This window comes from Zonotrichia leucophrys, chromosome 3 (assembly GCF_028769735.1).
Source record: "Zonotrichia leucophrys gambelii isolate GWCS_2022_RI chromosome 3, RI_Zleu_2.0, whole genome shotgun sequence".
Classification (NCBI taxonomy): domain Eukaryota; kingdom Metazoa; phylum Chordata; class Aves; order Passeriformes; family Passerellidae; genus Zonotrichia; species Zonotrichia leucophrys.
The window spans coordinates 3,608,723-3,624,596 of record NC_088172.1 but is presented as its reverse complement, the minus strand read 5'-3'; the positions used below and the strand labels follow the sequence as shown (position 1 = coordinate 3,624,596).

The window sequence follows — 15,874 nt, the reverse complement described above, 5'->3', positions numbered from 1 at the left end:
AGATTATACTGTATTGTAATACTTCAGTGTTACTGAGTTACATTAAACAATTCATGTATGGTTAAAATAAGCAGTTAAAGGTACTTTTCTTTTTTGACTATTCAGTTAAAACCTATTTTTTTCTTTTGTGATTCTTATATGAAGTTGAAATGTCATGTCAGCTGTGCTGGTTGCTGCACCAGTTAAAAATTTGCTGTGCAGCCCTGTTTTCAATAACTTAGGTCTTCGGACACTTCAGCTGTTCTGTGTTTATTTATATGGTCACTTTAGTATTTTCTCTTTTAAAAAAAGAGCTGTTGTGTTTATAAAAACGATTGTACTATAGTGCTTCTATTTGCCAGAATGATTATAGCATCATAAAGCCATTTAGGTTGGAAAAGACCCTCAGGATCATTGAACATAAAAACTGTGTGTTATTCAAGAAAGTAAGCAAACACTGTTACATGCCTGTGGCTTGCTCTTCATGTTGAAGGAATTTTGGTACAGTTACTTTCTTCCTCATCTTTCTTCAGCTTTTTTGAAATTATATGTGTTCCTGAGTTTGTGGAAAGCATTCCTCAAGGGCAGCAGGTGCAGGACATTCAGATGGCAGGGTGTGAATCTCTAAGAAGGACTAGAGGAAAGGCCACTTTTCCTTACAGAAAGACTGTACTCGGATCTAGACAGTGAAAGCTGCTTTTGAATTGCACATCCTGAAAGTATTGATCTTTAAGACTGAGGCTGTGTATGCTTTGAATTTTAATGTTCCTCTCCATTCTCTTTTTCTAGCTGGAACACTCACAGCTTTCTCTAGAGGATTATAAGTTTTGATATTCAGAAGACTGAAGGATGCCATCTGAGAGGTGCCTGAGGTATAGTACTTGGTAGTGTGTAGGAAGTTATTAACATTTAGGATGATGTTTACCAAAGATTCAGTTAAGAAAGTAGGAAAAAGTAAAACTACTAGTTTTGTTCATTAGATAGAAACTTGCATTATTAAATACATATCCATGTTATAATCTGCAAAATACTATCTTGTTGTTGCTTCTTATCTCAGGCAAGGAAAACTGCCTGGGATTGATTGGAGGCCCACAGTCTCTTCATACCTTATCTTATTTAAGCCTTAGTCTATAATTGGAATTTTTGATTGTGGAAGCAACTGGCATTTTTTGCATTTGGAATGGTGGCTGGTGATAATTTTGGGTCTGTGCAGTTCCACTTTTCGGGATATATTACTTTTCCAGTTATGTGAAATGTCTTCCAGTATTTCTCCAAATTCATCTTTCTGCCTTCCCTTCTGTCTCCTTCCTTGTGTAGCCTTTCTCATTTATTTGTACCACCCATTCTTGCAATAGAGAATTTGTCATTTATAATTTAATTACTTTCTGGGAGCAGAACATGGTTCTTTCAGACAGAACACTCTGCAGAATTTATTAACTGAACTGGTTTTCTGCAGAACTTTTCATTAGTGTGAAATGCTAGTGGTTCTGTTTTACAGAGTAGTTAACACTCTGATCTGGGAGCTCAGAAAACTCCCTGATATGACTGGGACACCTTATCATTCCAGTTCTGTTCCCCTTTCCCTGCCATGCTTGTGCAGCAGAAGAGAATCAGAACTTGCTTGCTTTTATAGCTATTAAATTTATCAACTGACAATATCATTACAAATAATCAGTCATGTTATGTTTAATTATTCTGTGTATTTTCATTCATAAATTCCAGTTAAATTGCCTTTCATGTGTATGCATTCTTCATATGTTATTAGCACAAGGGTTACAGGCAATTGATTTTTCACTTTGGTCACTGAATTGAAAAATGGATTATGATAGAACTCAGTTTAAAGTCCCAGATATGTTCTCTATTGAATGAAATAGTCCTCTGAAAAAAGCAAGAGGAATGAAGGTCTTGATTTACAACACTGGGAGAGAGGCTAATAAAAAGAGAAGTAAAGAGAAACCATCTCAGGGTATCATTAATGTATTATACTTGCCCTGATTTTAGTCACTTTGCCATAGAAATTACAGATGAGAAATAACTGTTAAAAACATTTCTCTTGTGTTTAGCAAGTTAGATTTCTTGATAACTGTCATTTAGAATATGAGTTGGGTTCCACAAACAGAACAGCTGAAGAAAAAAGAGTAATTTGAATGAGTCCTTTTGAAATATATTTAGGGCATGTCCATATGTGAAATCTGAACTGTCAGAGAAGTAAAATTCTTCTGTTCACTGAGCACTCTGTTCCTGTGTTATTTCTCTTTGGCCAGCCTTCTTCTAGAAGTAATGTTTTAGTTGTCTTTCTAAAAGAGCAGGTTAGATTAGAGCAAACAGTCTGCAAGGCAGGTCTGCAGGAGTTTACAGGTGCCTGAGGTGCAGGAGTAGGATAGGCAGAAAAAGGAGAATATCACAGCCACACAGCTGCTGCATAGTACATGTGTGCAGTGAATTACATGACTGTGCTGGAAAGATCATGAGTTATTCCCCCCTTTAAAAAAATCTTCACTTTGATATCTGCTGAGATGACTCTCTGTAAACTCACCTTCTATAAACACACATGTGGATTCTCTGACAATTTAAATTTGTAGTCTCACAGAGCTCAAATCAATTGCATTGTTTTGTACCAAAGAGGATTTGCTGATATGTTTTGATTTGTTTCCATTTGCATCAACAGTTATCTTGTCTCTTCCTTTCACTACAGAGAAAGGAAGCTGCAATCAGGCAGTTCTAGCCTGGATTATATGGGAAACTTATATTCATACATGGAAATCTTCAGAGGTGGAGAAGGCGTTGGCATTTTAAAATTGAGCAAACATCCTCTCCCTTCCCCCAACACAAAACAGACAATCAAAAAAACACTTCAACTCTTCATAAATATGAATAGCCTGAGGTGGTTATTCAGACCACTTCATTCAGAATCAGACTTAAACAGGCCACCTGAGACCATGAGGCATCATACCTTTTAGTAGAACTTCTGGCATGCATACGTATACCCTCCTTTTCATCAGTCCTTCAGTTTGAACCACTTAAAGTTTTCTGGTGATCCATTGACCTAAGCCCTCTATTGTTCTCATTTAATCCTAAAATTAATTAATCCTGTGAGTTCAGCTAACTTCTGGTACAGGAAGTGAGAAATCAGAACCATTGATGTTTTTAAATTTGAGTATATAATCAGTTTTCATAATGCTTTGTTACAGTGAGCTTTTCTTCTGATGTCTGTGCTGTGTAAAGGTTTTTGCCTGACAGGGTTCATGACTTTTTTGCTTTCCAAGAACTATCAAACTTTCTTGTCTTGTTCTGTATTCCTGACAGAATGCGCTTGTTTTGTACTTTATTTTCTTTTTGTTTTTGACAGAGTCTTTCCCCTTTCCCCTCTCAGTGTTCAGGAAATGCTGACAGGTCAGAGGCTTTGTCAGTCTAGCTCCCACAACGATGCTGTCCTGGCAGCTCTGAACCAACAAAGAAGTGATGGCATTCTTTGTGATATTACCCTTATTGCTGAAGAGCAGAAATTCCATGCACACAAAGCAGTCCTGGCAGCCTGCAGTGACTACTTCCGAGTAAGTCCCAAGATTTTTATACTTATATAATTATATTAAAAATTGTCATTGTGGAGGATGGAGATAATTATAAATATCATATGGAACAAGATTTATATTTGAACCTTTGGAAAATGCGGGATTATTGCACACTCTGTAGAGTATACAACTTTAAATATCCATAGGAAAGAAATGTTGAGAACGTAAATCAGATTTTTTAATAATTATTTATGGTAAGTCTTATCCTCCCTCTGCCTCTATCAAAGATAGTCAGTGCACATCTTTCTATGAATGTAATGCCCCAGTAAAGGGAGAAAGTGGAAGATATTTTAGTATATAGAAATTTTTGTAGAACATGTGAGAGCCGTGATTAGAGGATGGTTGAGAGACTGAGGGAAGTCCTCACTGTGGTCTTCAACATCCTCACAAGGGGAAGCAAAGGAGCAGGCACTGATGCCCTCTCTGATGACCAGTGATGGGACTCGAGGAAACTGCATGAAGCTGAGTTGGGACATTGAGGTTGGATATTAGGAAAAGTTTTTCACCCAGAGAGTGTTTGAGCGCTGCAACAGGCTCCCCAGAGAAATGATCACAACACCACACCTGACAGAGTTCAAGAAGCATTTGGACAATACCCTTGGGCATATGATGTGACTCTTGGGGTGTCCTGTGCAGGGCCAGGAGTTGGTCCTTGATGGTCCTGGTGGCCCCTTTCCAAATCAGCATGTTCTATGATTCTGTGATTAGAGTATGGAAGTATGGGGTGAGGGAGTTTAATCTTTACTATGAGGCTGCTGAGGCACTGGAACAGGCTGCCCTGAGAACTTGTGGATGCCCCATCCCTGGAAGTTTACAAGGCCAGGGTGGATGGGGCTCTGAGCAACCTGGTCTAGTGGGAGATGTCTGTGGCAGCGGGTTTGAAACTAGGTGATCTTTACCCTTTCAACCCAAGCCGTTCTATGATGCCATGATAAATGCAATTTATTTCAACTTGAGATTGGATTTTTGTCAGATGTGAATGGTTGCTCTCAAAGAGGAAGCTATAATAATTTCTTTAATGTGATAAAACTTATTTTCAGAAACAAGTGTTTCCAAGATGTAAAATATTCCCTGGGAAATCTGATTCAGACAATTCCAGTCTAATTCCAGTCCAGAATTGGAGTAACTGAAAAATCATGTTTGCTCATAGGAAAAGTATCCTTTATATGAGGCAGTTCTACTAACCTTTATTACAATGTGCCCACTCAAAATGTTGGACCATCTGTAACTGTGTAGTTCGCTGGTATTTTTGAGTGTGAGTCATCCTGTTGTTAATTAGAGACTAAAGTTGAAATTAATTTAAAGGTCTATTTTCTCTTACAAAGTAAATTTATTAAATATTTTGTCTACACAGTAATTGTAGTGTGATGAACTTCGTTATGAGGATCTTTTTGTCTTGTTACAATAGTAATACAGTGTATGACAACTTCTCTATATCTCTGATTACCTGAGCAGGGTTTTTATCTTCCTGTCAACTCTCTCTGACTTTTGGTTAGAATTTAGACTTAATTTATTCTGTGTATTTAAGAAATGTTATTAACCTTGATGTGACTTTTGCTGTGATGGTGTTGAGCCAATTGATTGCTCATTTTTTGAGCTTATCTGCATGCTTATGGGTTCTGCTGCAGCATGGTTTGTACTGCCACGGTTGCTGATGTTGCTTCATCGTGATGCCCAGGCCCTGCTGTAACAGAGATTGCTTTGCATTTTCATTTCCTTTAACCCCAGTGCACAGAGAGGGATTCTGGACCTTTCTCCTTGTAGCAACTGCTATGTATACTTGCAGTTATAAATATAGCTCCTCTTCTGGTTTGGTTGAAATATTTTCATAAGGGTGCCATATCATCTGCACCTGTGACACTCTTTCCAGAGCTTATTGTTCCCTGTGCATAGAAACATCATGGAAAGAGCATCTCTGCCCAGTGTTTCAACCTCTGCCCAGTGTGGTAGAAACAGCCTCTGCTTTGGTCACTTATTGATTCATGTTGAGATCTGGGGCACTGTGATTTATCCTGTTATTTCCAGTTGAGTTACTTGGTAATGACTGGACAGTAGCTGCAAGTTAAAATCTTAATGCCCTTTATTGCTACATAAATATTTTTTGTTTTAAAAGCGTTGAGGTTTATGCAGCATTGAGTAATTTGGTCTGCCTCTAAACTCTTATGGTTTAGTAGGATGCATTCTTCAGACTTTAGATACTAGCTATAAATATGGAACTCGTGCTTTCTGAAATCAGGAAAACAGGTTTTTATTAATAGACAAAAATGTTTTTTTAGAATATTGTGAAGTAAGATCTATTTTCTGGAGGAGGATGGCAAGAAAGTTACGCTATGTTCCTAATTCTAATAATTTAGAAAAAGCAAGAGTCAATTAAAAAGTAATAATGTTTTGAGAGAAATTATTGATCTTTTTATATCTAGGGAGATTTATTGATATTTTTATATCTAGGGAGATTTTACCTAATTTGAGCTACTTGGGTATTCTTTTTCTAAGACTTAGAAGAATTAAGCTTCTTCTTCTAAGACTTAAAAGAATCAAGCTTAATTTTAGAGTTGGTAAAAAGAAAGAGGCATTTCCAGAGGATGATAAAGGAAAATAGCAGATTTATTCAGAATAACATGAGTGATGATCTGGAAGTGCTGGATCTCTCTCAAGTGTCCATAAAGGCCAGAGTCACGTGCTTCAAACTTAGCTGTTGTTATTATTATATAACTTTTACCCTTATTTTTTTTTTTTTTTGGAGGAATTCTTAGACAGAACTTTCAGATTTTCTGATTCTAACCCCAAAGTCATTTATGAAGAACTCATTGCCATGTGAAACTTGCCAGGATGGACCTACTGCTGGCCAAGGCTTAACCAAGCAGGGGAGGATAGTAGCACCTCTGTAATGTGTTAAGAAGGGGGAGAAAAAATTATTGTACAGTTGTAATTGTGTTCAGAGAAGAGCAGGGTGAGAATATGGGAGAGGAACAACTGTGCAGACACCAAGGTCAGTGCAGGAGAGACAGGAGGTGCTCCACGTGCTGGAGCTGATGTTCCCCTGCAGCCTCTGGTGCAGCCCATGGTGAGGCAGCTGTGCCCCTGCAGGTCCATGAGGATGCAGAGATCCACTGCAGCCCATGGGAGATGCCCTAGCCAGAGCAGTGGATGTCTGAAAGAAGTCTGGGGAACCCTGGGAAACCTGTGCTGGAGCCAGATCCTGGCAGGGACCTGCAGATCCATGGAGAGAGAAGCTCATGCTGGAGTTTCCTGGTAGGACTTGTGACCCTGAGGGGAATCCAGGCTGGAGCAGCCTGTCCTTGAAGGAGTGCACCCCATGGAAAAGTGACCCACACGGCAGCAGTCTGAGGGGATCTGTTGCCTGTGGGATGGACTCACACTGGAGAAGTTCCTGGAGAGCTGTCTCCTCTTGGAGAGACCCCACGGTGCAGCAGGGGAAGGACTCCACGCCCTGCACAGTGGCAGAAACTGCTGGTGATGAACTGACCACAACCCCCATTCCTTGTCTCCATGCCCTGCTGCGGGAGGAGGGAGGGGTGGGAAGGAGGAAGAGGTGCAGGGAAATAGTTTTTAAGGTTTATTTTACTTCTCACTATCCTGTTCTGATTTTGTTAGTAATGACTTCTGTTAACATCCCAAATTTGAGTCCATTTTGCCCATGGTGGTATTTGCTGAGTGATCTCTCCTGTTCCTCATCTCAACTCATGAACTCTTCATTATATTTTCTCTCACCTGTCCATTTGTGGAGGGGACTGAGAAAGCAGCTTTGGTGGGTGCCTGGCATCCAGCCAGCATCAGTCCACTACAGTCTTTTTTCCAGGTCTCCAAAAATATGTTCAATTCTATGCAGGACTCTTATCAAAATGAATAATTTGGTTTTACTTTTTTGCCACCATTGTAAAACAGCTTCTGTAAGAGACTGGATGTTTGCTTTCCATGGAGGATTTGTATAATTTTCTGCAGTGTTGTCCTGTGTCTACTTTGATTAAATTGTAGTGTTTTGTTGAGCACTATATTTTCTTAGAAATTGATACTTATGTCTTTCTTTTACTGGAAAGAAAAGTTTGTTAATGCTTTAGAAGAATACCTAAATGTGTGTCATTTTACAGACTGGGGCAATTGGAGCCACTTGTGTGAGGAAGAGTGGACAGAGAAGGCCAGAAGTTTCCTTATCAAATTTTTTTTGAGATTATAGTTTGGAGTAAAATCTTTGGCTTTCCTAAGACAAGCTGGAGACTTGAGCTTCAGCAAAATAAAGGCCAGCCTTCTAGGGAACCAGCAGGCCTTACATTCTTCCTGTTGGTATAGTTAGTCTCACAGTTCCAGCTGTGCACAAACATTGAAGTTTAAATCCTAAGAGCTACTCCTGGTTTGGAAGTTTGTTACATTTTTACACCAAAATTTTGTGGGTTTTCTCTTTATGAAAAAAAAGTCCCTTAGGGAATTGGATACAAAGACTCTGTACACAAAGTTAAACTGCAAGATTAGACACTTGAAATTTAGGAATTTAAATTTATTTTCTGCTCCTGAAGTACCTCTTCTTTCAAAATGTCTTAAGGAATATAATGGTTATCTCCATACTCTAAAAGACTACTATAAAGAATAGTAAACATCTATTTTTATGTGTTTTTTTAAAGCAAGAAACATTATTTTAGACAAACTTTTCCATATTGACATGCTGTGATTTGCCGTTTGTCTCAATCTATTGCACTGAGACAAGGCAGTTGAGTTAATGTGTGTAACTGTGATAGCTCTAGCAAGCTAAGTCATTTCCAATTAAAAGATTCCTCTGCTTTTTTCCCCTCTGGGAGCAAGATGAAATGTTACTGCATGACTTCATTAGTAGGCATTTACAGTGTTGGCAGGTGATTATATAACCTCAAGATTTTCTTCTACAGAAAGCATTGGTTTTACAGTCAGAAAAACTCTTCTTCCCTGCTTTTCATTTGAGTGGGTTTTTAGTTGCAGGACTTTGATCTTTCTCAAAAAGATGCAGATTTTCCATATAATTTAGATGAGCAATTATATCAGTTATCTGGAATAGATTTTTAAATGTCAATAATATTCTGGTTCTTTTTCCACAAGGAGCATGCTCAACTCTTAGTAGAATTTTTCTTATCTGAAATGAACTAGTGATAATAATTTTGCACACAGACTTTGTACTATTAACTGCTGGTTGGTTCTTAAGCATTTTCTTCTCAGGGGTTTTCTGTGCTCTCTTTCCTGCCCATTGTCAGATAGTTTCCTCCTTTGTCCACAACATTGTTCATATTTGACAATATATTGCATTGTTTCATGATAAGGTTAGGGAATTAATTTTTATAAACCAATCCCTGAGGATTGAAAGGGTGCTTGATGCAAATAGCTTTTGAAGTCCTGTTCTATTAATCATAAAGAGGAAAAAGCTCTCCCTGATATGTCTTAGAGATAGATCTAAAGACCTAGTTCTGAGAAATCAGGGTTACCTGCTGCTTTTGCAGTATAGTGTGATTTTGTCTTTCAGTATTTTACAGTTGCTATGTGTCAACAGAAAAAAACCATTTTCTTCCTTTCTACCATACCCTGAAAGTGATGCTACTTAGAAATTGTTTTTCCTGATAAGCTTTAATAATGTAAGCTCTTCCCATTGGGCCAAATCAGCTCTGTTCTTCCAAACAAACAGTAGTTCTGCCTGTAGTCCTTCCCTAGCCCCAAGCCCCATGTGGATGGGTACGGCTGCTTCTGAACTTCCTTCCTGGAACACAGGATAAGGAGCAATGTCCAGAAATTTAAATAAGAGAAGTTCCACCTCCACCTGAGGAAAACTTTACATTGGGGGTAGCATAGCCCTGGAATGGGCTGTCCAGAGAGGTCTTGGATCTGTCTGGTTTTGTGAACATGTTACTTATATGCCCCCTGCTGAATGTGAGAACTCAGTGCTGCTTGCTTCTCATTAGAAAGAAAGGAACTTGTCTAAAGTAGGAGGAGGTCTGGAAAAAATTGAGTTAATTTACTAGAATATTATGAAAGTCTAAATATAAATTAGAATGTTACTACTAATTATTCAGTTATTCCAGCTACAGTTAAATGTCAAGAAAGCTGCACATTCCTTCACTTCTCAAAATATTGTTTGATATAGGCACTTGTTTTACTACATTAAATCAAAGCATTGGAAGTAATATAGCATAGACAGGTGTGAGGTGTCTTTTATAATGTTCATCTGAACAAACTTTTATTTCTGCAGTATATACAAAAATGGTTTGCAAACTTTTTTAAACTTTCTAAATAAATACTTTAATATTCTTTTGAAATTAAAAAAATGGAAATGTATCTGGGTTATTTTATTTTGTTCATCCTCATCTTTGTATTTAATGAGTTTTTGTTCTGTGAGGCTCTGAAGCAATTTTTCTTTGCTGCAGACAGAATTCCCACAGCTCAGCAGCATTGGTTCTGACAAAAACATCTACAAGAATCTTCTCTTTTCTGAATTCTCTGTTCAAATTCCCAACAGTTTTTATTCTGCCTGCGTAAATATGTTTCTGTTGAAATTCTCATAGTTCATGAATGAATTCATTGCAATTGTGTTGGATGGCAGACAATATGTGGTGGTATCATCTTGGGGTTTTTTTTTTCCTTTTCCTTTCTTGAAGAGCCTGTATGGTAAGTGTGTGCACCATGGCTGTGTATGGCAAAACCAGCTCTGCAGTTTGTGAGAAAGGCCATAGCAGGCTGTGGCTCACTGTCTCAGATTGGTGTGATAACAACATGGGGTGTTTGACTACTGGATGGATGCATTCTCTCACTTTAAAACCAGGAGAGAAAGGAGTCATTACAGCCATGTTCCTCTGGCTGTCCATTTTCTTCACTATGTTCTTTGCTTGCTTCAGGCTACCTCAATTCAGTTTTGCAGTGCTACCATAACAAGTATTCTGAGTTTTGGCCAGGCTCAGCTACATTTCTATGTGGCTTAGTGTTTGCCCATGGAAACCAATTTATTGGGGCAGGTCTGTGGCAGAGAAGCGTTTTCTTCTCAGTCTCTATAGTCTGGTAAGGAAGTTTCAGAACATTGTTGGATGCAGTAGATGCTCTTGTATATCTTGTAGTCTCTGTCAGTATCTTCCTACACAACCTCAGGAGAAATAAAATTATTCTGTGGGTGTAGTGAAGCTGAAAATACCCGAGGGAATTATTTGGGCAGCATATCACTTTAAGCTTCAGTGACTAGGACCCACATACCATTTTGATAACATGAGAAGTATCCAACAAAAGAGACAGAGAGGTGTTAGAAGTTTTTAACATTCTTGAAATAGCTATTTTTCTTTTGGATACCCTGCCAGGGAATGTTCCAGTCTCCTCTGTTTGTATAAGAAGCCCAGAACAAAGCAACTCTGGCTTTTGTGTTGCACAGCATGCTTGTTTGAAGTCCAGAGGAGATACCTGTCTTTTAATAAATTCTTAAGTTGCTTCATTGTCAACAGTGCCATTATTTTACTTCCTTTTAACACCTTCATTTTAGTAGACTGAAATATAATGTTGACTGAATTCATGTCACTGTAGGCAGTGAATCTTGCGAAAGGTTGGATTTAAGGAGTGGAACCTTTGCATTTGACTGTCCTGAACAGCTTTGTAAAGTTTTGCTGGTTGCTTATCTTTGGCAAGAGTTAGTCTGCTTGAGTCAGCCATGTTGCAAACTTTAGACATCAAAAACTTCTTTTAATCCCAGTCCTCTCACGAATGACCTAATGTGTGAGTGATGAATGGATCAAACTGCCTCTCAATCTAATCTCAATTACCTGATAGGTAATATCTCAAAGGAGAGAGATACCCTTAGCAGCCTCAGGTGAGAGCATAAGAACAGCCACACTGAGTTGGATCATCGGCTCCTTGCTTTAGCAGCAGCTCTGGTGAAAAAGAGTAAGTCCAGGGTAAGTGTATGTGGTGTGTTCAGAGAATTCCCCAACTGTTTTCATCTCAGGGACATTCCAGAGCAGGCTGTGATTCCTGTCTGTTCAGCAGTCCTTGCTAGGTCTTTCTTCTAAGCTTTTATCTTCTTTCCCATTGGGCCTGTGTAAGATTTCTTATCCACCTTACAGGGTGGCCAACTGCCTGTTGTGTGAAGATCTACTTTTGTTTATAGTCAATCTGATTTCTGCCAGTTCAATTTGTTTCCTTCTAGTTCTTCTATTGGAAAAGATAACCATTGGTTCTTCTCATGTCACTCAATCATCTCTTTTCCTGAAAACTTTTGTCTTCAGTAGATCTATTTAATTGGAAGCTGTGCAGGATGCTTGAGGAAGCTTCTTGCCCTTCTCCAAAGTTTTGACAGCTCAGGTATATATTTTGTGAGCTGAGGGTAAGGGAATTGCATGCAGTAGGCAAGGTGTAAATTTCTATATGAGCATAGGGTTGATTTCTGTTTTGTTGTCTCTTGCAAAAAAAAATTTTCTAAGCCTTGATTACCTTTTAATTTTTTTTTTCTTTTTTATTGCTGAGGACTGGGATGATTTTTTATTAAACTCATATGTTCATTTTTATAATTGCCATTTTAGAAGCCAGCTGCTTAATCCATGCAATCCTTTTACAGTTTATCACATTATCCATGCCTTTACTACTTTGCACAGCTTTGCCTCAATGGACTTTCTACCTGCAGTGTTCTTGCCCTTTTCCAGAAGTGCTAGGCATATGTTAAACATGAGTTGCTCCACAGGAATCATCACTCCCTGTGAAAACTGTCCCATCTTTCCTTGTTCACTTTTATGTATTCAGTCATTATGTACCCAGGCAAAGATCTCTCCTCTTTTCTCTCTTGCCTAGTTTGCCTTCCAGGCATTTAAAGGCCTCTGTCAAAAGCTTTTTGTGAATCCACATTGTGAAAAAGCAATGGTTACAGCCCAGCCTAACATACTCTTCACCATTAGGTTGCATCCATCACTTCTATATGTATAGAACACACGTTTGTGTGTGTATGTGTGCAGAAATCAAATTACCATCTCCTCAGACAGGTGGAACATTCTTAGCTACTGATAAAATAACCTGCCCTTCCAGGGCCACAGAGTGCCAGCTTTGCAAGTAGGCAACAAATGTACACAAAGCCCATTTTATATAAAAATTAGGAATATTGAGACAATGTATTAAATGTTCATCTGCATTTTCAGGAGCTCTTATAGTTGGCACCTAATCATCTACCTTGCCAGGGTTAGATTTCAGCCAAGAGGGTATAGGTATCAAGCCTGGAGAATTTATGGGAATAATTAAATTAATGTTATTGTGGTCTGTTAGCTCAGAAGCTCTGTTAGCTTGTTTGTTAGAGTTGAAGGAAAAGCCAAAGGATAAATGAGCATGGTCAAGTGCAGACAGCTAAAAATAAAGTGAAGAGATGATTTTATAGAGGCATTTGTTCCAAAGGAAGTAGCTGATGGAGGGTAGAGTTTAGCTGATGATGGAAACTACTGTGACAAATGACTCCAACATTAACACAAGCTTGGTTAGTCAAGTCATTCTTCTTTTATTTTGCAAATTGTTAGTGTTTGTTTACTTGTTCAGGTTTTTATCAGTAGAAGGGTAGAAAGAAACAAAGAAAAATAGTCAGTAAGCTGGTTTTATTATTTTGCCTTTGTATAAAAGAGTTTAATAAATATTTTGGTGGGAATTAAGGGTGGTACTTTAGCAAAATTGTACTATATTTTTAATGGAAAACAAGATTTAGAGTCATAATGGAAAATATAAATATTTTAAAGGATATGAAGGTTATCTAGTTCAAACCCTCATAAAATGGGCCAGGTAGGGAAGATATATAGTGCAAACTCTCATAAAATGAACCATTTAAAATTTCAGCATTAGACTTTTCACATAACAAGTGTGCTTTTGCATTTAGGATGCAGAATAGAAGTAATTGCCATAGTTTACTATTGCTTGGAACATTTGGATGTCAGTGCCTAATGACATTGACATCCCATTATATAAATGGTTTCTTAAAAAGGTAATTATAATAACAACTAAGATTGTTGCTACAGTTCTGTTAGATTATGCCTTGCTGTACAACTGTTATATTAGAGCCTGCATTCACTAAGGTGGGACACTTGTTCTTATGGTATTGTATGAAGTGTGTTTTTAAAATGAAGGTCCTTAAAGGTGTCCAAGTTTGGATCATGGTTTTTTCTTGGAGAGGGAAAAAAATCACAAGAAGATTGCCTTCCTGAATTAAATGTATTGTGGTAGTTAAAATGCTAGTTCATAAGCTAAGTGACTTTTATTGCAATTTTATTCTGGGCTTGCTTTTGATATCACTTGCTAAAATCATCGAAGGATGTGAACAATAGGCTTATGCATTCACTGGGAAGCATTAAGCCAATTTAAGCCAAAATTTGCAAATGTGACTCATGCTATTCTGTGCTTGACTGGAAATGCTGGGAAAAAAATCTGGTTTTAGTTATGCTGCTTTCTTTATTCTCCAAAAGGCAGGCCTGCTTATAGGTGTCTATTGTTAGGACAGACTGTACATTATTGGAGTTTTATGCAGTGCTTTGCGCAGCAGTGTCCTTGCAATTCAGTTTTCTTGCATCTGCCATAAAATAAACAAGAACCTTGAGATTCAGGACCACCTGTGGTGACTTATTCATTTTGAAATATTGGAACTATTAACTTTATTGTATCTGCAGTAGTTCACAGTTTTGTGTATTTTTTTTATTCAGATACCAAGTTGCACATGGAAATTGTAGAATTATTTTGGTTTTATGGAACTACTTAGATTTTGAATATAAGTCTTTTTCGTGATGATGCAGCAACTCATTATGACTAGCATGCTACAGAATTCCTTTTTTCATGTGGCTTAAATGACATTTGTACTTAAGCAGAGCTTGGGGGAAGACACATGGCACTGTTAAGCTCTGACTATCAAAACATGAATTATGTTTGACGCAGGTCCAATCAAGGATATAACTTGCTAGCAGCACTTTTTTGCGAATTTTTTTTGTTTAATTTGAGGTTTTTGTTTGCTTGCTTTTGGTTTGTTGTTGTTGTTTCAGGTTTGTTTTGTTTTGGTTTTTGTTTTTTTTATCTTGAAGTTTTTATTTTGACTAGGAATAAAAACCCTGTGCCTTGTTACAACCAAGAAAATCATTTTGTTCTTGATGGAATGTCCAATATACAAACAGGAAAGAAAATCTCGTATCCTTAGGTTCTCTAAACAGTAAGGTAGTTCTTTATTGCAATTTTCATTACTTATTTTGAAGAATACTAAGAAAGGAATATATTTTTGTATCCAGAATGTGACATAAGTGCCTTGTACATATCCTTGATTTGGTAAGCTCTTTGGGGCTGTGTAATTATGTATCACTGTCTGACACTGACTAAAAGAACTAAAAGAAACTCCAAAGGTTCAGTGGAATTTGCTTTACTAAGGGTAATATGTGACACTTGAATACTGTGCATAAAATTGTATAGTTTGCTGCTCAGTTTTATCTCTTTAACTATATATTCTCTTAAACTATGAATGACAGCTGACCTTTCCATTTTATAGGATTCATTTTAGTTGCTTGGCGAATGCTTAAAAACCAATATTTAGGTAAATTTCATAGAGCAGATGAATTTCTGTAGGCTCAGGTATCAATGACTGATGTTATGTGACATTTTCTCTGTGAGTTTACATGGAACTTTTTTCAGAAGAATTGTGTAATGAGCCTCTTAATCATATTTCATGCAATTGGTATTGATGGATATGTTTTTCAGTGTTCGAGAGACTCCAGAGGACATGGCTGGTTGGCTGATGATTGATTTAGGATAGACAGGCTTGAATTGGGAGGGAAACAAAGCTAGTTATAAGGAGAACAAGCACGTTTTTACATGCTGTAAAGAAACATTCACATATTCAGTTGGTTATTTGGATAAGTATACATTGCATATCTAGAGCATAGTTGATATTTGATGTGGGCATGGTCATCTGTCAAAGCAATGTTTTGACTCCTGTTCATAGATTCTGAATGTATTCTTTTTTGTTGTGATAGGTGAAAACAGCAAAGGAAAAATGACATGGCTTATATAATGAAGAATAAGAACATAAAGCTAAGGACATCCAAAGGTTATTTCAGGAGTGATAGAACAAAGTAGATGAAATAGATTGTGATTAATTTATTTAATATTACTGTTACATGAACAGGGAATTGCCATTTTTAATACAAACTGCAAAGTGTAATGGTTTGGCCTGAAAAAGTTTATAGCGCAGATAGAATAGAGTATGTCAGGACTGGATACTTAGTAGCTCAAGTGACAGATAAGCTGAGGTCCCAAATAAGAAAGAATGTGCCACTGATCAACAGATCATTGATGCCTGTAAGATTTCTCACAGG

The 15,874-nt window shown here is 37.6% G+C and overlaps 1 protein-coding gene across 10 annotated transcripts in view; it reads left to right on the top strand.

The window, feature by feature from the left end:
- KLHL32 (kelch like family member 32) overlaps positions 1-15,874 on the top strand; it is a 122,386-nt gene that overhangs the window by 26,706 nt on the left and 79,806 nt on the right. For all 10 annotated transcript variants that reach the window (XM_064707261.1, XM_064707262.1, XM_064707252.1 and 7 more), the window contains 2 exons: positions 769-851; positions 3,353-3,533. In XM_064707261.1, the coding sequence (XP_064563331.1) occupies positions 829-851; positions 3,353-3,533 (204 nt within the window). In that variant the 5' untranslated portion in view covers positions 769-828. The remainder of the gene's footprint in view (positions 1-768; positions 852-3,352; positions 3,534-15,874) is intronic.